Consider the following 23,109-nt stretch of genomic DNA (forward strand, 5'->3'; position numbering starts at 1 on the left):
AAATACACGTTTCCTGTATGCCATCTCAACCACTATTTGTCCTGACACCTTCAATGACCCAAGGACTATTGACCAGTGGCACTAATGTCTGTGGTGATGAAGTGCTTTGAGAGGTTGATTATGGCACATATCAATTCCTATCTCGACAAGAACCTCAACCCACTGCAGTTTGCTTCCCGCAACACCAGATCAACGGTGGATGCGATCTCACTGGCTCTCCACTCCGCTCTGGACCATTTGGACAACAAAAACTCATATGTCAGGCTGTTATTCATTGACTACAGCTCGACATTTAATACCATCATCCCCTCCAAGCTGGTTAGCAAGCTCTCAGATCTGGGTCTCTGCGCATCCCTCTGTAAATGGATCCTCAACTTCCTCATCCACAGACCACAGCCTGTCTATATTGGTGGAGATGTATCATCCTCGATAACAATCAGCATGGGAGCACCTCAAGGCTGCGTGCTCAGCCATCTGCTTTACTCACTCTATACTCATGACTGTAGTCGGACATAGTGCGCACTCCATCATCAAGTTCGCCGACGTCACCACTGTTGTGGGACGAATCACTGATGGTGACGAGTCAGAGTATAGAAGTGAGATCAACCGATTGACCAAATGATGCCAGCACAATAACCTAGCTCTCAACACCAGCAAAACCAAGGAACGGATTGTGGACTTTGGAAGGGGTAGGATAGGGACCAACAATCCCGTTTATATCAACGGGACGATGGTGGTAAGGGTCAACAACTTCAAATTCCTGGGCGTGCATATTTCTGAAGATCTTTCCTGGTCCCAGCACAATGATGCAATTATAAAGAAAGCACATCAGCGCCTCTACTTCCTGAGAAGATTACGGAGAGTCAGTATGTCAAAGAGGACTCTCTCGAACTTCTACAGGTGCACAGTAGAGAGCATCCTGACTGGTTGCATCATGGCTTGATTCGGCAACTTGAGCGTCCAGGAGCCGAAAAGAATAGAGAAAGTTGTGACCACTGCCCAATCCATCATCGACTCTGACCTCCCCATCATCGAACGGATCTATCGCAGTCGCTGCCTCAAAAAGGCTGCCAACATCATCAAGGACCCACACCATCCTGGCCACACACTCATCTCTCCGCTGCCATCAGGTAGAAGGTACAGGAGCCTGAAATCTGGTACATCCAGGTTCAGGAACACCTTCTTCCCCACAGTCATCAGGCTATTAAACTCACCATCAAACAAACTCTGAACTATAACAGCCTATTGCACGTTACCTGTTTATTTATGTTATATATATATATATATATATATATATATTTTTTTTAATATATCACACATAAATGTATATATATGGTCTTTGCTATATAGACACACTGAACTGTTCTGTATTTATGCTTACAATATTCTGTTGTGCTGCAGCAAGCAAGAATTTCACTGTCCTATCTGGGACACATGACAATAAACTCTCTGGACTTATCTTGACTTGCACTCTATGATTTGGGATCCTAATATTTATCATGTATTCTCTTGCTAGTTTGTCCTCCCTAAAACATTACCTCAAAATCTCTGCATTGAATGTACACTTGCCACTTTTATGCATAGATAACCAGTCAAGTAGTATATCCTTTATCCCAGAATTTCTGTCCTTATTGCCAGATTCGGACCATCAGCAAATATTTTAACTATAGTGCCAAAATACTAGTCAAAATCATTTACATATTCACCCAGAGGAATTCTCTGTGTAGGAAAAAACTGCAGATGCTGGTTTAAATCAAAGGTAGACTCAAAATGCTGGAATAACTCAGCGGGACAGGCAGCATCCCTGGAGAGAAGGAATGGGTGATGTTTCGCTGAAGAAGGGTCTCGACCTGAAACGTCATCCATTCCTTCTCTCCAGAGATGCTGCCTGCCCCGCTGAGTTACTCCAACATTTTGTATCTATCTTTAGAATTCTCAACATGGAGTTCTGTGGGGGATCACCGAGTATATTTAAAACAGATCAATAGCTCTTCAGATAGAGGGAGCTAAAAAACAAAATACAAGCAATGACCTGGCACAAGAGGTCAATTCCTGCTTGTATTTCCAGGGCTCAAAAAAGTAGGAAATCTGGTATTGAGCCCAATGAAATTCCAGTCACAAAAATGGTTTTGACTCCTGACAAATGTTGACATTGACACTGAGCTGTTTAAAAAAATATTTTTCCCTTAGATCTCTCGCACTTTTAATTTTGTCAGACGCATTAACATCAAATGCACTATCTTCATTGGCATTCCTTGTTCGCACCTCAAAAAAACATTGTATTTAATTAGAAACAATCATCCCTTATGAAATCTTTCATTAACCAGGTTTACTTTCATTTCAGAGCTTCCAAACCATGGGTGGTAAAATTTAAATGGGGAGTCCAGTGCCCTCCATAATGTTTGGGACAAATACCCATCATTTTTTTTATTTGCCTCTGTACTCCACAATTTGAGATTTGTAATAGAAAAAAAAAAAATCACATGAGGTTAAAGTGCACATTATCAGATTTTATTAAAGGCCATTTTTATACATTTTGGTTTCACCATGTAAAAATTACAGCAGTGTTTATACAGTCCCCCCATTTCAGGGCACCATAATGTTTGGCACACATGGCTTCACAGGTGTTTATAATTGCTCTGGTATGTTTAAATTCCTCCTTAACGCAGGTATAAGAGCTCTCAGCGCCTAGTCTTTCCATCACCTTTGGAAACTTTTGTTGGGGTTTATTAACATGAGGACCAAAGTTGTGCCAATGAAAGTCAAAGAAGCCATTATGAGACTGAGAAACAAGAATAAAACTGTTAGAGACATCAGCCAAACCTTAGGCTTACCAAAATCAACTGTTTGGAACATCATTAAGAAGAAAGAGAGCACTGGTGATCTTACTAATCACAAAGGGACTGGCAGGCCAAGGAAGACCTCCACAGCTGATGACAGAAGAATTCGCTCTATAATAAAGAAAAATCCCCAAACACCTGTCCGACAGATCAGAAACACACTTCAGGAGTCAAGTGTGGATTTGTCAAATACCTCTGTCAACAGAAGAATTCATGAACAGATATACAGAGGCTACACTGCAAGATGCAAACCACTGTCAGCCACAAAAATAGGATGGCCAGGTTACAATTTGTCAAGTACTTAAAAGAGCAACCATAGTTCTGGAAAAAGGTTTTGTGGACAGATGAGACGAAGATTAACATATCAGAGTGATGGCAAGAGCAAAGTATGGAGGAGAGAAGGAACTGCCCAAGATCCAAAGCATACCACCTCATCTGTGAAACATGGTGGTGAGGGTGTTATGGCCTGGGCATGTATGGCTGCTGAAGTTACTGGCTCACTTATCTGCATTGATGATACAACTGCTGATGGTAGTAGCATAATTAATTCTGAAGTGTATAGATATTTCCTATCTGCTCAAGTTCAAACAAATGCCTCAAAATTCATTGGTCAGCAGTTCATTCTACAGCAAGACAATGATCCCAAACATACTGCTAAAGCAACAACGTTTTTCAAAGCTAAAAAATTGTCAATTTTTCAGTGGCCAAGTCAATCACCTGATCTGAACCAATTGCGCATGCCTTGTACATGCTTTAGAGAAAAATGAAGGGGACTAGCCCCCAAAACAGCATAAGCTAAAGATGACTGCAATACAGGCCTGGCAGAACATCGCCAGAGAAGACCCAGCAACTGGTGATGTCCATGAATCGCATGCAAAAGATATGCAACAAAGTACATGGTGAATTTCTACATGGTGAAACCAAAATTTATAAAAATGGCCTTTATTAAAATCTGACAATGTGCACTTTAACCACATGTGATTTTTTTTCTATGACAAATCTCAAATTGTGGAGCAGAGGTAAATAAATAAATGATGGACCTTTGTCCCAAACATTATGGAGGGCACTGTATTTACAGAACCCATTTCCGTGGCAGCTGGTTAACAGCATTTTCATCTTAAAAAGTTGTAGCTGGGGTGCAGATTGCTTTAACAATGTGGCATCAAAAGACAGTACAAAAGTAATATTTAATGGCGTGGTTTGTGACCTCTGATTAGGTTCGAGGGCGGGGGAATGGGAAAGAGAGTATGTAATATACCAGCATACCAGTATTATACTGGATTTGTTGTATACTGGATTTCAGTATTACACTTGAATGATCAGTATACTGAATAGATGTCATCAATTGTACACCCGTAAAGATGGGGGGGGGGAGAGGTAGAGGGAGGGATGGAGAGAGAATGGGTGAAAGGAGCCAGCAATTCTCGCCTTTCCACAGAAGGGAGGGACTGTAACTACAACCAGACAGCCGCCAGCCGGCCCACAGATCTTGCATCGGGCTGGTAACAGGAACAGGGTCTGCTCCGCACTCCAGCACCAGGCAGTGGCCTAAGCGCTCGGCGTTGCTAACATGCCTCCTCCACCCGTGAGGACAGCCTGCTCTCCCCACAGCGCACGGACAGGGCGGCTGACACCTCAACACTCACTTGTCCTCGCTCTTGTTTTTCTGCTTCTTTCCCATCTCCTTCGCAGTTTCACGACTCTGTCACTTTTTAAAAATCTCTTCCAGACATATGGTGGTTGCAGGGCTCCGCGCATGCGCCGCACGTGTTTGGACGCGCTGCCGGCGCCGAAGTCTGATTGGTTGCGTTGGTTCAAAGGGTCGATGGTGGAGCTTGAGCAGCAAGATTGGCAGGGTAGTGTTGGCAGGGAAATGCATTAAAACATGAATGCAGGCCAGTGCTGGCAGGGTAATGCATTTAAAACATTAATGCAGGGCAATGCATTTAAAACAATAATGCAGGGCAATGCATTTAAAACAATAATGCAGGACAGTGCTGGCAGGGCAATGCATTAAAAACAATAATGCAGGGCAGGACGATGCTGGTAAGCATGGATTTTAAACAGGGCGATGCTGACAGGGCAATGCATTTAAAACCATAATGTCGATGCTACAGGGCAGTGCTGGCATGGCGATGCTGCAGGGCACTGCTGGTAGGGCAATGTATTTAAAACAATAATGCCGGGCATTGCATTTAAACATTAATGCAGGGTAGTGCTGGCATGACAATGCATTTAAAACAAAAATGCAGGGCAACGCATTTAAAACAATAATGCAGTGCAGGGCAATGCATTTAAAACAATAATGCAGTGCAGGGCAATGCATTTAATACTGCAGGGCAAGGCAATGCATTGAAAACAATAATGCAGGGCGGGACAATGCATTTAAAACAATGCAGGACAGGGCAATGCATTTAAAATGCAGGGCAGGGCAAAGCATTTAAGACAACAATGCAGGGCAATGTTGACAGGGTGCAGCAACTGCAATCCTTATCTGTATGTCAATTCATTTAAAATAATAATGCATTCTCTCTTAGTAATATATATAATGAAAAATGCACAAACTGCGATGTAGAAAATACATTGTGTATTCCTTAGAACACAACGTGCTGGAGTAACATTCCAGAGAAAGATCTGTACCTTTTCATATCTCGTTTCCCTCTCCCCTGACTCTCAGTCTGGTTCTCAACCTGAAACGTCACCTATTCCTTTTCTCCAGAGATGCTGCCTGACCTGCTGACTTACTCCAGCATTTTATGTCTACCAGCATCTGCAGTTCCTTCCTACACATGATCTATTTTACTTGTGTATGGAATGATTTAACTGGATAGCACGCAGAACAAGCTTTTCACTGTATCTTGGTACATGTGACAATAATAAACTAAACTATGATCTAAACTAAACTCAGTGAAACAAGCAGCAGTTGTGGAGTGCACGGGTTCTATTGTACTTGTGTATGTATAGTATAATTCGATTGAGTAGTATGCAGAACACGCTTCTCATTGTAGAAACAAGGAACTGCAGATGTTGGTTTACACAAAAGGACAAAACGTGCGGGAGTAACTCAGCAGGTCAGGCAGCATCTCTAGAAAACCAGGATTCTGAAGATGGGTCCTGACCCAAAACGTCACCTATCCTTGCTCTCCATTGATGCTGCGTGACCCACTAGGTCCCTTCAGCACTTTGTAAGCTTTTCATTGTATCATGGTACATGCGACAATAATAAACTAAACTAAACTCAGTGGATCAGGCGGGATCTCTGGTGGGGAAAGAAAGGTGATGGTTCAGATCAGGGCCCTTCTTCAGACTGATTGTAGGAGAGGATGAGAAGGCTGGGTGGGGACGGGACAAAGCCTGGCACGTGTTAGATGGATAAAGGTGAGGGGGATTTTGCTTGACAGATGGATGGACAAAGGCTAGAGATCAAAAGAGACCTGTATCCATCACCTGATGGCCAAATCTTTGCTGCCACAGATTCTGTTTAATCTGCTGAGCTTTTCACATAATTTGTTCTTCCTCCAGATTCCAGCACCTTTCAACTCTAATGTCTATATTCCTTGCTAAGCATCTTCCATTATATGAGAGGCCTGACTTGAATCCAAATTTTCCAACCATCGAACTTCGCAGATCAAGAAATATCGAGAAGATTTTTCTCATTCCTTAAATTATATTTTAGTTTGGTGTTTATTTATCGTAATAAAAAAATAAAATCTATTTATTAACTCATTCCTTTATTCTGCAATCTTATATGTAAGCATATCAATACTTTATCTTTTTACCCTTCATGATATTTACTAGTTCTAATGGGGCACCATTATTCTCAATTGAGAATGACTTATTTCAGTTCCAGTGGTGATGGTCCCGTGTGGAATTTTGAAAATTTCCAAGATAGTGAGAAATTATATGTATTTAAAAATCCTTTGTCTTCAGGAAAAATATATGTGTATATGGATAAATGCCTATATAAAAATTGTAACAATAATATAACGTGTCCTGGTGCCAGACCAAAAACCTAACCCTTAAAGTCAAGAAGCCAAAAGGGTTTGATGTTGGCTTAAGGACGTGTTGGTGGGGGCTGGAGTTGAACACAGCACTGTCCTCATTAACATAAATTAGCTAGAGATATTCGACAGCTTCATAGCCCTGAGCATCCATGTCAGCAGCAATCTAACCTGGTCCCTTCACACTGATGCAATGATTAAGAAAGCACATTACCTTGTTTACTTTGGAGACACTAGAGACTGCAGATGCTGGAATTTTGAGCAAAAAACAAACTGCCGGAGGAATTCAGCATGTCAAGAAGTCGTGGAGGGAAAAGGAGTGTGAAACGGAGTTTTGACCCAAAATATCATGTCAATTTCCCGCTGCAGATCGTGCCTGGGTACCTTCAGTACTCTGCTTTAAGCAGCACACTTTTTTAGCCACCTGATAAGATTTGCAATGTCCACAATGATTCTTTCAAATTTCTACAGATGCACTATGGAAATTATTCTGACGGGATGCATCTCGGCTTGTTATGACAGCTCCTCGACTCTTGACCAGCTGCACCAACAGAGAGTGATGAACATAGGTATCATTCAATCCATTTTCATAGTGCATTGTATCTGGAAGTATCAGCAAGGGTGCCTGCTACCCTGGCCATTCATAATCATAACATCTCAATAATTGTTTGCTTTAAGATGCCAATTGTAGAGATGCACAATTAATATTTTTGAAGCTGTATTAATAAATGTTGATTGCTGATGTCATGTTTGTGGCTTAATAGTGTATCATATTGTAATGGAATACTTGCAGGTTTTGAGGATTTGAATCAATGATGAGGAAGAAAGAAAATATAAAATTTAAAGCACAAACAATATTAGAGCAACAACCAAGCACGAGATGGTGGTAATAGAATACTATAACCAATACATTTTTAGTTAAAGCAACAATAGAAAAACAAATCAATTCCAATTTAATTAGCAGCAGAAAATGTCAAATTAACAAGTCTCACATATCTTAATTCCCAAAGGCTGTAACTTCCAAACGTTTGTCGGGAACTCAGTTTAACAGCTTAGACTGGAGACTTATCAAAGTATCTTTCGAAGAACCTGTGTGTCCTGGCACCAGTCCAGAAGCTTGGCCCAAGGTGAAGGTATACAAGCATTTTTATACTTGAGAGCCAGTGTTTCTACCCTAATCTAAGAACAACAGTTGACTATGTTGCAAAAACAGACTATCCTCCTTACAGTCGAAAACAAGTCATTTGTTGCATCAGATGCTAACCTAGTCTCAGATGTCTCTGAGAAAGTAGAAGTTTATCTTATCTTTACTATTAGTGACCTTGCACATGGCCTAGTGTTTTGCTGGTTCTAAGTGAGCCCAAGAATTTTCCCAAGCAGCTAATTGTTTTTCTTAGCAAGCCTGCTTGCAAAGCAAATTGTACTGTTAATTTAGCTGAGAAGCGTACATATGGCTGTTAGCTGACAACTCAATTTTAGCTAATGTAGTGTGTTTAACCCTTATATTACACATATAATGCCACTGAAACTGGCGTGCTTATGATATTTTTTCTTTGTTTCTTATTCTTTGCTTCAATTTAACTGCTGTATAGTCCCCTGAAATTATTGCAGGTATTTTGTGGATTCCGTAAAGTGATTCACGGTACTTGAGAATAAGATTTGCCATACCAGGCAAAGACAAAGGATGTATAATTCATCTGACTATTCAGCAACATGAGTACCTTAAAACACATTGCTTTGTTCTAATCTGCATTACACCAGTGAGGTTTATGTTGCAGATGCGCTTACCACCACTTTTGACCATTTACCTTTTCTGATTTACATTTTCCACAGTGAGCTGGAAATATTTTTCTAAAAACGGAAATAAAGATAAAATGTACTGAAAATACTAAGCAAATTTGGTCATATCTGTGTACAGAAAAATAGATAATAGACAATAGGTGCAGGAGTAGGTCATTTGGCCCTTCGAGCCAGCACCGCCATTTAATGTGATCATGGCTGATCATCCCCAATCAGTATCCCGTTCCTGCCTCCTCCCCATAATCCCCTGACTCCGTTATTTTTAAGAGCCCCATCCAGCTCTCTCTTGAAAGCATCCAGAGAACCTGCCTCCACCGCCCTGTGAGGCAGAGAATTCCACAGACTCACCACTCTGTGAGAAAAAGTGCTTCCTCGTCTCCGTTCCAAATGGCTTACTTCTTATTCTTAAACTGTGGTAAAATAGTAATGTTTCATCTCAACAGTTCTGACCAAAGATCTTTTATCTGAAAAGTTTGTTGTTTTTTCTCAATGTCGATATAATTATCTTGCAATTCCAGTCTGTAAAGCTGCAAGTAAGGATTTCATTGTTCTGGTATCTGCATGTAATTCAATTTCAATTTAATTCAATTTCCCTCCATTCACTCGCCATATCCTTCCAGATTATTTCTTTTCAGATATTTTTGATTGCTGCAATTGAATCTGCCTCCACTACTTCCACTGACAATGCATTCCAGACCCTAATTACTGTGTGTTTATATTTATTTAAAAGATTCTTCATGTCATATTTAGTTATTTTGCTAATCACCTTCATTGTTATCCGTAATTATTGACCCTCCACAAATGGGACCAGATTTTACTTCCTTACAATCTTCTCTATGCCAAGGAGAACAACCCTAGCTCTTTTAAAGACACTCATATGGAATCATTGTAGTAAATTACTTGTAAATCCCCTCCAAAGCTTCCACATGTATTCTATATTATGGCTTTCCATTCTGGACACAATATTCTGGTTGTGGTCATTCCAATGTTTTATAAAAGTTCATTATAATTTCCTTGTTCTAGTACACAGTGCCATATTTGGAAAATTCAGAATCCCAGTACTTTTTTTTAAACTCTTTTTCACTACATGTTCTGTCATTTAAGGGTTGTGCCACACAGAACTAGCCTGTTGCTACAAAATGCATGCCTTTTTGTACATCAGACTAATCCCACTTGCTTGCGTTAGGACCAAATTCTTCCATGCCTATTTACAGGGCGGACGGTGGTGCAGCATTAGATTTGCTGCCTTACAACACCATGGACCCAGGTTCGATCCTCATCATGGGTGCTGTCTGTACGGAGTTTGTACGTTCTCCCCGTGATCTGCGTGGGTTTTCTCCATCTGCTCCGGTTTCCTCCAACACTACGAAGACATACAGGTTTTTAGATTAATTGGCTTCGGTAAAATTGTAAATTAGCCCTAGTGTGTGTAGGATAGATATTGTTAGTGTGTGGGGATCGCTGGTCGGCATGTATTTAATTAGCCGAAGGGCCTGTTTCTGTTCTGTATCTCTGAACTAAACCAAAGTGTCTATCTAAATGCCTGTGGACCACTGGGCAAAGTTCCTCTAATATATCTCCCTTCACCTAATTTGCATCATTCTCTTGTTTCCCTCTTATTTTTTGTCATGCTCTCTCCTTGGCATTACTGCTCTATTTCTGGAACCTCCACCAGCAGCGTACTCCTTCCAAATACTTGTGCTGATGCAATTTTGGCCTCTTGTACATTCTTGATTTTAATAATATTTATTTAAAAAAATTGCTAGCAAATGATAAAAATTTAGTGGATTTTTCACATCATAAAGGCTTCTTTCAATCCCCCTGACATTTATGCTATTGTTCATGGAGGCCTTCAAGATATAGGTGACTAAATGTAACTAAGTGTGTCAACGTGGTTAATATTGTCTGCCTGTCAATATTGTCACGGGGATTTTTCCTGGTTACATATGCAAGATGGGCCCAAAAGAGCTCATGGGATTCAATGCAATTTTACAAATTGGGTTCAAACTGGCTAGATGAAAGGCGGCAGAGGGTTGCTTTACGACTGGAAATCCATTACCCATGATGTACTGCAGGGATCAGTGTTGGGTTAATTTCACATATTTAGATCATTAATTTGAAGGTAATCTTTAGCTACAGAACAATATTGATGACTTGGTAACATGGGCAGAACAATGGTAGGTGGAAATTAATCCTGAACATTTTTTAAATATTGCATTTTAGGAGCATGGTAGGACCTTAAGAAGGACTTTGGAATAGAGAGCTCTCAGTGTACAGAATCCATTAGGCACTAGCACAAGCTGATAAGGTGTTTACACAGATATATGGGATATTTCCCTTCATTGGCTGACACATGGGAATAATAACACAGATTATCATGCTTTAAAAGAAAACGTAAGTCAAACTGCAGCTGGAATACTATGTGTAGGTTTTGTTGCCACTCTGCAGGAAAGTTGCACTTGAAATGGTGTAAAGGAGATTCATCAGTAGATGTAGAGATTTAGTTATAGGGAGAACTTGGGTAGGATGGGGGTTCCTTAGAGTAGAGGAGACAAAGCAGAACCTGATATAGATACAGTGCTCTCCATAATGTTTGGGACAAAGACCCATCATTTATTTATTTTCTTCTGTACTCCACAATTTGAGATATGTAATAGAAATAAAATCACATGCGCTTAAAGTGCACATTGTCAGATTTTATTTTTTAAACATTTTTATAATGTTTGGGACACATGTCTTCACAGATGTTTGTAATTGCTCAGGTGTGTTTAATTGCATCCTTAATGCAGGTATAAGAGAGCTCTCAGTACCTAGTCTTTCCTCCAGTCTTTCCATCACCTTTGGAAACTTTTATTGCTGTTTACCAACATGAGGACCAAAGATGTGCCAATGAAAGTCAAAGAAGCCATTTAGAGACTGAGAAAGAAGAATAACACTGTTAGAGGCATCAGCCAAACCTTACTTACTTAGACTTAGTTCCTCCCACACTGTTGAGTGCATTGGGCAGCAAGCTTTCGCCATTCTGTTTGGTTATGTGCAATGTCTTCCACCCTCGATAGGTTTGCGTGCCGGGCTTCCAAATCCTTCTAGAATGTTCATCTCCATTTGTGTTTGGGTCGGCCTCTTTTCCTTCTTCCGTCAGGTTGCCATGTCATTGCTATCTTAGGTGCAAGTTCTGGTGTCATTCTGAGTACATGTCCTGTAAATTTCATCCTGCATACCTCTATGTCCTGGCTGAGTAGCTTTGTTGCAGTTTCCCGGTAGATCTGCTAGTTTGTGATGTGGTCTCTGTAGCTAGTCTTCAGGAACTTCCTCAAGCAGCATTGTTGGAATGCATCCAATTTCTTTTTCATCTTCACATTGATTTTCCATGTCTCACTGGCATAGAGGGCTGCAGGGAGGACTACAGACTGGAAAACCACAATCAACTGTTTGGAACATCATTAAGAAGAAAGAGACCACTGGTGAGCTTACTAATCGTAAAGGGACTGGCAGGCCAAGGAAGATCTCCACAGCTGATTACAGAAGAATTCTCTCTATAATAAAGAAAAATCCCCAAACACCTGTCTGAAAGATCAGAGACAGGCAGGTGTGGATTTGTCAATGACCACTGTCCACAGAAGACTTCATGACCAGATATACAGAGAAAAACAGAAATATACGTCATCGGGTTGTGCCAAGATGGCAGCCTTGCCAGCAGCTTGTGTGTTATTTCCACTGTTTTGTAACTTTTAATGTGTCTAAAATGGATGTTTAATGTTTCTCAGTATGTTTTTATGTGGTGGGTGAGGGGTGGGGATAGGGGGAAACCGTTTTCAGTCACTTACCTCGACGGAGATGTGATCTTTCTCCGTGTCATGTCTCCGTCCCCTCCCTGCGGCCTAACAACTGGATTGGTGTGGCATTTCCTGGAGATCGGCCTGGAGCTTCAAAACGCAAGCGCAACGCGGACTTACCATCGCGGAGCGAGCGATCCTTTGCTGCGGATCGTTGTGGAAGTGCTCCGACCTCGGGGCTTGTGGACTCCATGCCGCGGAGTGTTTCCGTTCCGTCCCGACGCCAGAGTCTCCATCATCCCAACGAGCGGGCTTTAACATCGGGCCGTCGGCAGAGGCAGTGCTGAGGGTTCAAGGCCCCGACCACCACGGGTGAACAATGGAGGAAGATGACTGAACTTCATTGCCTTCCACAGTGGTGGATGTTTGTTAAAATTATTGTGTATTGTGTTATTTTTTTCTCTGTATGGCTGTATGGTAACTACTTTCATTTACATGACATTGCTGTGTCCCAAACATTATGGTACCCTGAAATGGGGGGACTATGTATAAACACTGTTGTAATTTCTACCAAAACCAAAAGGTATAAAAATGGCCTTTATTAAAATCTGACAATGTGCACTTTTTTTTTTTTTCTATTACAAATTTCAAATTGTGGAGTACAGAGGCAAATAAATAAATGATGGGTCTTTGTCCCTTACATTATGAGGGCACTGTATACAAAATGATGAAGGGGCATTTCCCCTGAGCATAGGTATCTATAACACACAGACTATAGAAACAAGAAACTACAGATGCTGGTTTATCAAAAAAAGACACAAAGTGCTGGAGTAACTCAGTGGGCCCATCTCCAGAGAACATGAATGTGTTACGTTTTGGGTCAGGACTCTTATACATAGGCTTCACATAAACACATAAACATATCAATATAAAGTGAAAGGCAAATAAATTTAAACTTTTCACAAGCTGTGTGACAAAGAATTTCAAGTCCAATTCACAAAATGTATTATAAAATTATATACCTGGTGAGCCTGCTGATGTGGTGATCCTATCAGTACCATCTGTGGCTGTCCCATCTGTTGCTGTCCGATGTGTCCCAACAGCTGCAGAATCTGCAAAACCAATTAATTAATTGTGAATATTTCATACAAAAACATTAATTTCTAGGTCAAATATTAAAGTCAAATGTTCCCAAAATTCCACAAAAAGTGCTTAAAATATTTACCAACTGGGAGAAGTTATGGGCAACCGTCATGGCAGCCATGGTGTAGTTGAACCACATGTTTTCCGGTATCTTCAGCAGCTCAGTCTTCACGAATGCCTGGAAGGCGTCAACAGCCCTCTCATGGGGCTGTGACTCGACCTGTCTGGCCTCTTTTGCTAGCTGCAACATAAATGAGTACGATACAGGTAAGTAAATTTGGGGAAAAAAAAAGAAGAGGATGGATGGATGGATGGATGGATGGATGGATGGATGGATGGATGGCTGGATGGCTGGATGGATGGATGGATGGATGGATGGATGGATAAAATATTTCCCCAAAAGTACTTACCTCTTTGATCAGCTCCTGTTGAGTTGCCTCTCTCTCTTCTACCTCAGTTGCATTTGGGTTGGAGCCTGCAGTGGAGCTGGCAGCGGTCCACCTCCCTGGTCTCCTCCTGGGCCTCCTCCCCCTGGGCCTCCTCCTCCTGGGTCTCTTCAGTCTCCACCTGCCTCGTGGGTGTGGATGGGGGTTGGGCCTTCCCTTGGGCTGCCCCTTCCTTCTCTTGGAGCCATTTTGCGGTGTACAATGTCCCCAACAAAAAATTCAGAATGTCCACGCATTATATTCGCCTGACCACATGGAGCTGTGCACTTGTGCTTTTTCAATGTCGCTACTTGACTTCTCTTGACGCAGGTACCTGTCGCCAGCTGACGTAGGTTGTCGTCAATGGAATTCACCGAAGTCAGCACCAGTGACAACCTACATCACCTGGCGACTACCTGTGACAGCACCTATGTCAGGAGAAGACAAGCTACGCTCATTGGCGTCAAGCCCACGGTCACCGAAAAGTTTTGAACATTTCAATATCCAGCAGCAACCAGAAAAACGCTACAACTCTTTGGGTGACTTGAGGAGACTACTCACGTCACCCACAACCATGTGGCGACAACCTAGTCGCATATCTATCTATATTACTAAAACTCTGTTCTTGACCGGTTTTGGCGATCTGTGCTGCGATTTCCGAGAGAACGCCGCCACCTACGGCCGTCATTTTTAGCCACCTCGCTCAGAGCCCCGTGTCGAGGATTTTTCCTATCGATTAAATATGACAGAGATATTAATGTTTTTACAAAATTCCCCATTCTCTCTGCTGCCCCTGCTGGCGGCAGAGGGGAGGGAGGGACTATAAAACCAGGAAGTGGTGTGCCTCATTTAATCTCTGCAAGATGGAGCTCTGTCAATTAGTCTTTGCCACTATGAGCTCTGAATGACACTGAACAAATGTCTACAGCACTGTGAGTACCCTTAATTTGGTTTGAAAATGAAAATATGGTTGGAGGTAAAAAAGCACTGCCTGCAAATGGTTGCTTGGGCTTGGGTTGAAGTAAAAAGGCACTCTCTCTCTCTCTTTCCCCTCCTCTCTCTGCCCACTCTCTCTCTCCCTCCTTATCCCCTCTCCCCCCCCCCTCCTCTCTCCCCCCCCCCCTCCCCCCCCCCCCCCCCCCTCTCTCCCCCCCCTCCTCTCTCCTCTCTCCCCTCTCCTCCCTCTCCCCCTCTCCCCCACCGTCCCCTCTCCCCTAAACCCCCCTCCCCTCCACACACCCCTACCCCTCCACCCCCCCTTCCCTCCTCCCCTCCCTCCCTCTCCCCTTCCCCCCCGCCCCTCATCTCACCCCCCTCTCAGCACCCCCTCTCTCTCACCCCTCTCTCTCTCCTCCCCCACCCTCCCTCTTATCCCCCTCTCCACCCCCCTATCCCTCTTGCCCCTCTCTCTGTGTCCGTCTCTCTCTGTCTCTGCCCTCACTCTCTATCCCCGCCCCCCTCCCCCCTCTTTCTAGATGTGACTGCGTTGGGGGCTATGCGTCAGTAGATAGGGTGGTTATGGGGTAAAAGGAGCAAATTAATAATAGTGGTATAATATCAAGGGGGTAATTAGCGTGAGTGTGGGAGGGGGGGGAGATAGTTAGTGTGTGTGATGCTGCATGCCGCCTCACCCCCACAACCGCACGTTGGGGGAACAGACCCAACGGGTCTGCACTTGGTCTAGTAGTCGCCTAAAAAATTGCCTAAGAGGGACAGGCCCGAAGAAATTTACACCCGGAGGTACAGAAAATTGTTGGAGAAATTTTGTGTACCTTCGATTTTCCAGCATCTGCAGTTCCTTCTTGAACAAATTTACACCCGGAGCGTGTTTGAAATCTGGAGGGAAGGGAGATGACGTTACGGGTCGAGACTCTTCTTCAGACAGAGAAGGGTCTGAACCCAAAATGTCACCTATTCCTTCGCTCCATAGATGCTGCCTCACCCGCTGAGTTTCTCCAGCATTTTTATCTACTTTTGAAATCTGGAGCCCATTGCCCGAGGGTGTTGTGGAGGCATGTACGCTCAGTGAAACACCATGGCACAAAACGCTCTGGGCTGAATTCATGAAAATGTGATTGGCGTAGACAGGTGACGTGAATATCAATACGGTGCCCTGTTTCTATCCTGTGAGAAATTAGCGTTTAAGAAGTTCGATCATTTTAGCAATAACTCAACCTTTCTATAATCAAACATTAATAAATATACCGTAGTAGTAATTAATATTAAATAAAGAGCACTTGGTAATTTCAGCAATAATTCTACCTTTTTTATAATTGAGAGGACAATAAAATGTTAATAAATGTACTGCAGCATTAAATAAATGGGGATTTGGTGATTTTAGCAATAGTTTAACCTTTTTTTATAATTGTTAGGATGATAAAATGTTAATATACTGCGTAGTGATTAACATTAAATAGAGGGGTGATTTTAGCAATAAACCTTTGTACAATTGAGCGAATAATACAATTTTAATACAACGTACTGCGGTCGAGATTGCAACACAAAGGAGCCGTCGTGGGCAAAGATCCGCTATAAGATCTTTGGTGGGGGGGTTGTACAGAGCATGCGCGTCGCCCTTCCCTGCGCTGCGTCGCCAGCTCCCTCCCTCCTGCTGCTGCGATTGGACCGCTGTTGCCAAGGAAGCAGCCGTGTGACCCTTCACCCCGGCGGCGGCTGTGGCGCAGGGAGAAGCGAAGATCAGCGGAAGTGGCCGGTTGGTGCGAGTGGGACCAAGGTGCGTATGTCGGGGAGCGGAGTGTGCGGGCGGGAGGCGGCGGCAGCCCGTGTGATCTGTGCACACACACACACACACACACACACACACACATGGAGGGTCATCTTCCTTCTCATTTTCTCTGCTCATCCGATCGGTCTGAAACGAGGAGATTAGGGAGCGGCACCGGGACAACACCGGGCCTGAAACCATAACGACGGCTCCAGTCAGACCCGAATTGTCACCTATTCCATGTTCCCCACACATGCTCCCTGACCCGCTGGGTTACTCCAGCACTCTGTGTCATTTTATGGAAACTAACATCTGTTTTTTTGTAAACGAGCGTCTAATTTTTTTGTGTCTAACGGGCCCGAGGTGTTGGCGATGTCAGCTCAGACTCCAGAGCAGCACGCACGTTCATAAGCCAGTTTTTTGCATGATTTGAGTATGGGAGTGATTTGCCGGCATCCGGAATATTGTGTAGAGTCTGATCTCCCTACCAGAAAAAGGATACACTTGAAGTAGAGGGAATACAGCAAAGATACAACAGATTGATACCTGGGATGGAGGAGGGGGAGAGATTAAGCAGACTGGGTCTCTTGATTTTAGTAGAGTGACAGGTATAAAACGTAAAACATTCATACAGTGTTTGACGTTGTTGATGCAGAGATGATCTTATTGAAAGGCACAGCAACCACAAATGATTGACTGACCTACTCCTGCTATCTTTGTAGGATTGAATGTGTTGATTTTTGTTTTAATTGACCAGAAAAGATGTACTGCATTTATTTTTGTGCAGAACATGTTTAATTAGCTTTATACAGAAGATAATTAGATATTTTGGATTTTTTATAGGAAAATTATTCCTAATGTAATGTACTTTTACTAGACGATAAACTTAACAATATTATTACAAGGTACACAAAAATGCTGGAGAAACTCAGCGGGTGCAGCAGCATCTATGGAGCGAAGGAAATAGGCGACGTTTTGGGCCGAAACCCTTCTTCACTACAATGTATCTTCTATTACAGTATTATGACAATGCCATGTACATTTATGTTAAACAACATATTATTTTTATTTTAGTTTTAGAGGATATATTTCTGATTGGTAAGGATGGCAAGTAACCCCTCGATGAATATGCTCAGCAAAGTAATTGAGCAGCAAATGCTGCAAACAACAGAAATGGTTGAACAACAACTAGATACAGAGATTGAAAAATATGAAAAGATGGGTGGAGAAGAACTGGAGCAACTTCGAGAAAGAAGGCTGGAATCAATGAAAAAAGCACAACTTCAGAAGCAGGTGGAAACTTTCACAAAATAAACATTTTGATCATTTTTGTAATGAATGGAACTGTTTAGGCAAATTAGGCAGTAATTGGTGCTGAAGAAAATGACATAAATTTTACTGATAGATGGAACTTTTATCCTAAATGCATAAATTTACTGTGTTTATATGTCAGGGAAGGAAACAACTTTTAACATTTGTTCTTGAAGGTAAAGTATAATTCAATATAATTATGATGAATTGATTTAATTTTAAACTAAGTGGATCACAAGGCTTGAGTCCCTTCAAATTAGCTTTAATATTTCTTTTTTTTGACAAACTACTATTTTTCTAATTTTGCCTTCCATTTGTCTGCAGGAATGGCTTTTAAAGGGCCATGGTGAATACAGAGAGATTCCCAGTGAAAAAGATTTTTTTCAAGAGGTTAAGGAGAGTAAAAATGTGGTGTGCCATTTTTATAGAGATACCACATTTAGGTGAGGAACCCCATTTTGTACAGAAAAATAACAAAGCAGTTGTTTGTTGAGCTTGGAGATAGGATAATTATAAATGCCTTTAAGAATGCATGAATTCTATTTGATGTATCTTAAATTATGAATTAAAATATAATGCAACATTATTATTCCTCTAAAATGATGTGAATTCATTTGCTGATTCGACAATCAAAATTAGTGCTAATTTTAGAAATTCTGTTAATGCTGCACTTTGCATTCTCATGCAGTTTGTGCAGTGCAGCTAATCTTCTAATTGATGATTATGAGCTAGCACATTAGCAGTAATCCAGATAAAAATTCCAAAACTACCATTCTAAAACGGTGCAATTTTCGTTAACAATTGAATCACCATTTTGTGTTTTGAATTGTAAGTTTTTCCATTTGCTAAATATTTCTATATATATGAATGACTAATACATGCCAAAAATGATGTAAATTCAATTTATTCTCTCATGTACAGATGCAATATAGTAGACAAACACTTGACTATTCTGGCTAAAAAGCACGTTGAAACCAAGTTTATTAAATTAAATGCAGAGAAAGCTCCTTTCCTTTCGGAGAAATTACGAATCAAAATAATTCCAACAATGGTTCTGGTGAAAGATGGTAAAGCAAAAGATTACATTGTTGGGTTTGATGACCTTGGTTCCACTGATAACTTCACTACAGAGACTTTGGAATGGAGATTGGGTTGTGCTTCCATCATTAAGTACAGGTAAGCTCATTATTTTGTCATTCAGGTACATTGGTATAATTTATTTACAATTTTCAATGAGACAAATATTTTGCAATTCTTGATTGCTTTGACTACGTGGTTTGTAGTTTGTAGTTTTAAAATAATATTTCTAATGTATTTCAACATAAGTGGTTTTAAGCTGACTCCGTAATTGGCTGTAAAAATACCATCACTTGGGACAAAGAAGGTCAATTCTGTTCTGTTAGAAATCTGCCTTCTAATTGTAATCACTTTTGAATAGCTGCATTCAACTGCATTATTCTGAAGCAGAGGCACAGTTGTAAAAGGTAGAAAATGCAGCAGTTACTTTGCACAAACACAGGTCCAGAAATAGGAAATAGTCTGAAGAAGGGTCTCGACCCGAAAAGTCACCCATTCCTTCTCTCCAGAGATGCTGAGTTACTCTAACATTTTTGTGTCTACCAGGAATTAGACAATGACTGGGTAATCATGTTTTAGCTTTATAGGCTGAGGGAGAAATGTTGGGTGAGAGAGCAGATCTTTTTTTTTAAAGTCCAATAAATGTTTTATGTCCAAATTCAAAGATAACTAAAACTTTGGTTTAAAACAGTTATGAATATAATTAAAATATGAGAGCGCTATCCTTCAGTTATAGGTGTTGAGTGACAATTGGCAGACTAAGAATTAATTGAAATTGGTATGGATGGAACAGTTCTGTGTTATATTTGTTCAGTTAGATTACTTAAGTTAAATTGACAATTTTGATCCATGATACTCTTATCTCATTATTTACTTACAGTTTATCTATGTGATGTCTGTTAGTTTATTTTTTACAAGGTTTGGTGTTCCAACAATTGGCTAGGTATTCCAATAATCACTTGCCATTGTCTCATCAATAGTACTTAATTCCATACTACTCGTCTCTTGCTTTGCCACCTGCCCACAGCTAATTCAGAATATTTTAAATGTTACTGTAATTTTATTTCTCTTCACTAAAATCCAGGCATATCTTTCTGAAAACTGTGAGATAGAATTCCCTACAGGAGTTTGTCATTGGGCTTTATTGAAATAAATTAAAGAATTGATTGAATTAAACAAATTAATGTTTGACTGTTTTTTTCTTAGTGGAAATCTGATGGAACCACCTTTTCAGATGCAAAAAAAAAGTGGAAGTATCACAAAGATGAACAAAAGAACAATTAGAGGAAAGAATAATGATTCGGATTCAGACGATGATTAGATTGTTAAGCATGTTTCTTGAGCTGCAGAATCTTTTATTCTTATTAATTGTTCAACTTTAATTTCAGTAATTACTCATCAATTTTCATAGACTAATAAAAAATAAATTATTATTGCAATAGAAAATGATGACTTGAAGGATGACAACTGTTAGGCAGATATTTAGAATGTAGTTCCACGAATTAAGCTGAAAATTATTTGTAATTTATGTGCTTTTCTGCAGTCACATTAGTTTCAGGATGTTTTGGTTCAGTACAGTTTTAAAGTGAGAGTTTAATGTGAAATCTACAGAGTGCCACGATGGACAGCCAATGTTGTATGGGGAGGATGAAGTATTGATTGGGTTTTTGAATGGCCCTTCGGTTTATATACTTGGTCTTCTAATTCCTATTAGTTTGTTTGAGATGCTCAAAAATTACATGATGGTCCCGACCTTGAGCAACTTGAGGCTCGGAAATAGCATCCATCTGTAAAATGTTGAAGTCAACTGTGCCTTCTGGAATTGCATACTGTGACAGAGCTCAGAGTAGACTTCTTGGTTCAGGCATCCAATAAAGAATCATACACGATTATTCCCTTTATTTTAGTGGTCGGCAACCTTGTTCTGCATAGGGGCCGGGGCGCATGTCTGTGAGCGGATGGCGGGACATCTATCATGTGTACACATGGATCCCGCCCCAGATGTCAGGCATCAAATCACATGTTCACAGAGGTAGACAAAAATGCTAGAGAAAATCAGCGGGTGAAGCAGCCTCATGCAATCCTTGCATGTCTCACCCGCTGAGTTTCCCTAGCCTTTTTGTTTACCTTCGATTTTTTCAGCATCTGCAGTTCCTTCTTAAACGTGTTCACAGAAGGTACGCGGCCATGCCGGCGGCTTTGCACAGGATGCGGTAAGCCAGAGCTCGGCCGCGCTTGGGGCGGGCACTCACCGGGCCAGACGTAATCCGCCTGCGGGCCGGATGATTTCGGGTTACATGCCGCATTCGGCCCCTGTTTTATTTTATAAATGACGCAACTGTTGGCTCACTTATTGTAAAGAGGAGTCATCAACACACTGTGTCTTTACTACTACAGGTGCACAACCTTTTATCCGGTGTTCTGGAAACCAAAAAACTCCGAAAACCGGCCATTTTTTCCAGGATGTCGTCTGCACACCAAAGCTCGCGTTTGGCGCCAAACTTGACCCGAAACGACCCACGGTCAACCCAGGTCTGTACTACTGTAGCGGCTGCCTCCTCCCCGGAGACCGGGGAGACACTTAAACATCTTTAAATCATTGCTTAAATGTTAGTCAGTTAGTTTGGAGGGCTTTTATGTGAAGGGGGGGTTGAAGGGGTAAACTTTAATCTTAGTCCCCTACCTGGTCGGAGAGACGGGGAGCGGTCAATGCCTTACCGGGTCGCCGTGCACTAAGCGCTGTGGCCGGTGGGGCTGCGGGCGGCAGGCGGTTTAAGCTCCGACCCCCGGCAACTCTACCCCTGGCTGCTCGGCGCTCCAAATCCAGCGCCGCCCGCGGCCGGATGCCCCCCACCCCAGCTCCGCAAATGTTGGGAGTCGGCGGCGTTGCAGCGCTGGGATACCAGCAGGAAGCGGGCAATGCCTTACCGGGTCGCCGTGTAGTAAGCTCCAGGGCGCGGAGGCCGCCTTCTCCCAACATTCGCAGAGTTGGGGCGGGGGGCGTCCGGCCCACGGGCCGAGGCATACGTGGGCGCCTCGCAGCCAGTGTGGGTAGAGTTGCCGGGAGAAAGTAGCTCTAAAACGGCGCCGCCCGCGGTGGACAGGCCCCCAGCTCCGCGATGCAGATGTCGCCGACCAGGTAGGGGCTAAGAATTAAAGTTTCCCCCTTCGTGGTCCCACCACCACCACATAAAATCCCTCCAAACTAACTGACTGACATTTATGCAATGATTTACAATGATTCCCTGGTCTCCGGGGAGGAGGCAGCCGCTCCAGACTTTTCAAGCCGCCCGCGCTACCTACCTAATCTACGCTAAAGATCTTCCATTCGGAAATCCGAAAATGTCCGAAATCCGACAAGTGTCTGGTCCCAAGGCTTTGGGATAAAAGGTTGTGCACCTGTATTTATTGATAATACACAAACGTTACTGCCCTAGCTGTATGTGGTCTGTCACAGGAGCTAGAGAGCGATCAATGGGTGGGGAGGTTGCAATTATACTTCTGATATGGGGAGTGGTTAGTAGTGGTGAGGTCACTATATTTAAAGGTACATGCACATGTCATCTACATCCTTCCCCTTGGAAACAAAATCAATACAGTAGTGACGGGGCGGCCACGGCTCATGCGCTATGAGCAGGTAAGCAAACAGTTAAACAACAGATGAGTAAACAGCTAAGCAAATTCACCATAGCGGACAGGCGGCTTAACCAACCGCCTGGACCGGGTACGCAGCTCGCCATCTCACCCCACTGCAGGAAGAGCGGGAGCGGGTGACTGAACCGGGGACCCTGGAGGAGAAAGTAGGCGGAGTCAGAGGAGGGGATGCAGGCGCAGCAGGTGAACGGGCAGGGGAACGAGGGCTGCCAGGTGGAGAACAGGGCTGGAAGACCTGAGATGGAAGGGACCGAGGCATACGTGGGGCGGCAGGCAGTGTGGCGGACAATGGAGGTGAGAAAGTGCTGTGCTGGCGAGCCCAAGGCAGGGTTACGGGAGATGTTTCGAAGATTGAGG

At 42.4% G+C, this 23,109-nt stretch overlaps 2 protein-coding genes across 2 annotated transcripts in view; one reads left to right on the top strand and one right to left on the bottom strand.

Annotated features, from left to right (window-relative positions):
- Window positions 1-4,644, bottom strand: part of eif5b (eukaryotic translation initiation factor 5B) — a 71,038-nt gene extending 66,394 nt beyond the window's left edge. The window contains exon 1 of the mRNA XM_055637174.1: window positions 4,487-4,644. Coding sequence (XP_055493149.1) covers window positions 4,487-4,521 — 35 coding nt within the window. The 5' untranslated portion in view covers window positions 4,522-4,644. The remainder of the gene's footprint in view (window positions 1-4,486) is intronic.
- Window positions 4,645-16,573: 11,929 nt separating this feature from the next.
- On the top strand, window positions 16,574-20,988 carry txndc9 (thioredoxin domain containing 9). The gene is made up of 5 exons (XM_055637182.1): window positions 16,574-16,719; window positions 17,785-18,003; window positions 18,346-18,464; window positions 18,943-19,197; window positions 20,305-20,988. Exons 2-5 carry the CDS (start codon window positions 17,815-17,817, stop codon window positions 20,417-20,419), a joined length of 678 nt encoding a protein of 225 aa, XP_055493157.1. The 5' UTR covers window positions 16,574-16,719; window positions 17,785-17,814; the 3' UTR covers window positions 20,420-20,988.
- Window positions 20,989-23,109: the final 2,121 nt, after the last annotated feature.

The sequence above is a fragment of the Leucoraja erinacea genome, chromosome 6 (assembly GCF_028641065.1).
Source record: "Leucoraja erinacea ecotype New England chromosome 6, Leri_hhj_1, whole genome shotgun sequence".
Taxonomy (NCBI): Eukaryota; Metazoa; Chordata; class Chondrichthyes; order Rajiformes; family Rajidae; genus Leucoraja; species Leucoraja erinaceus.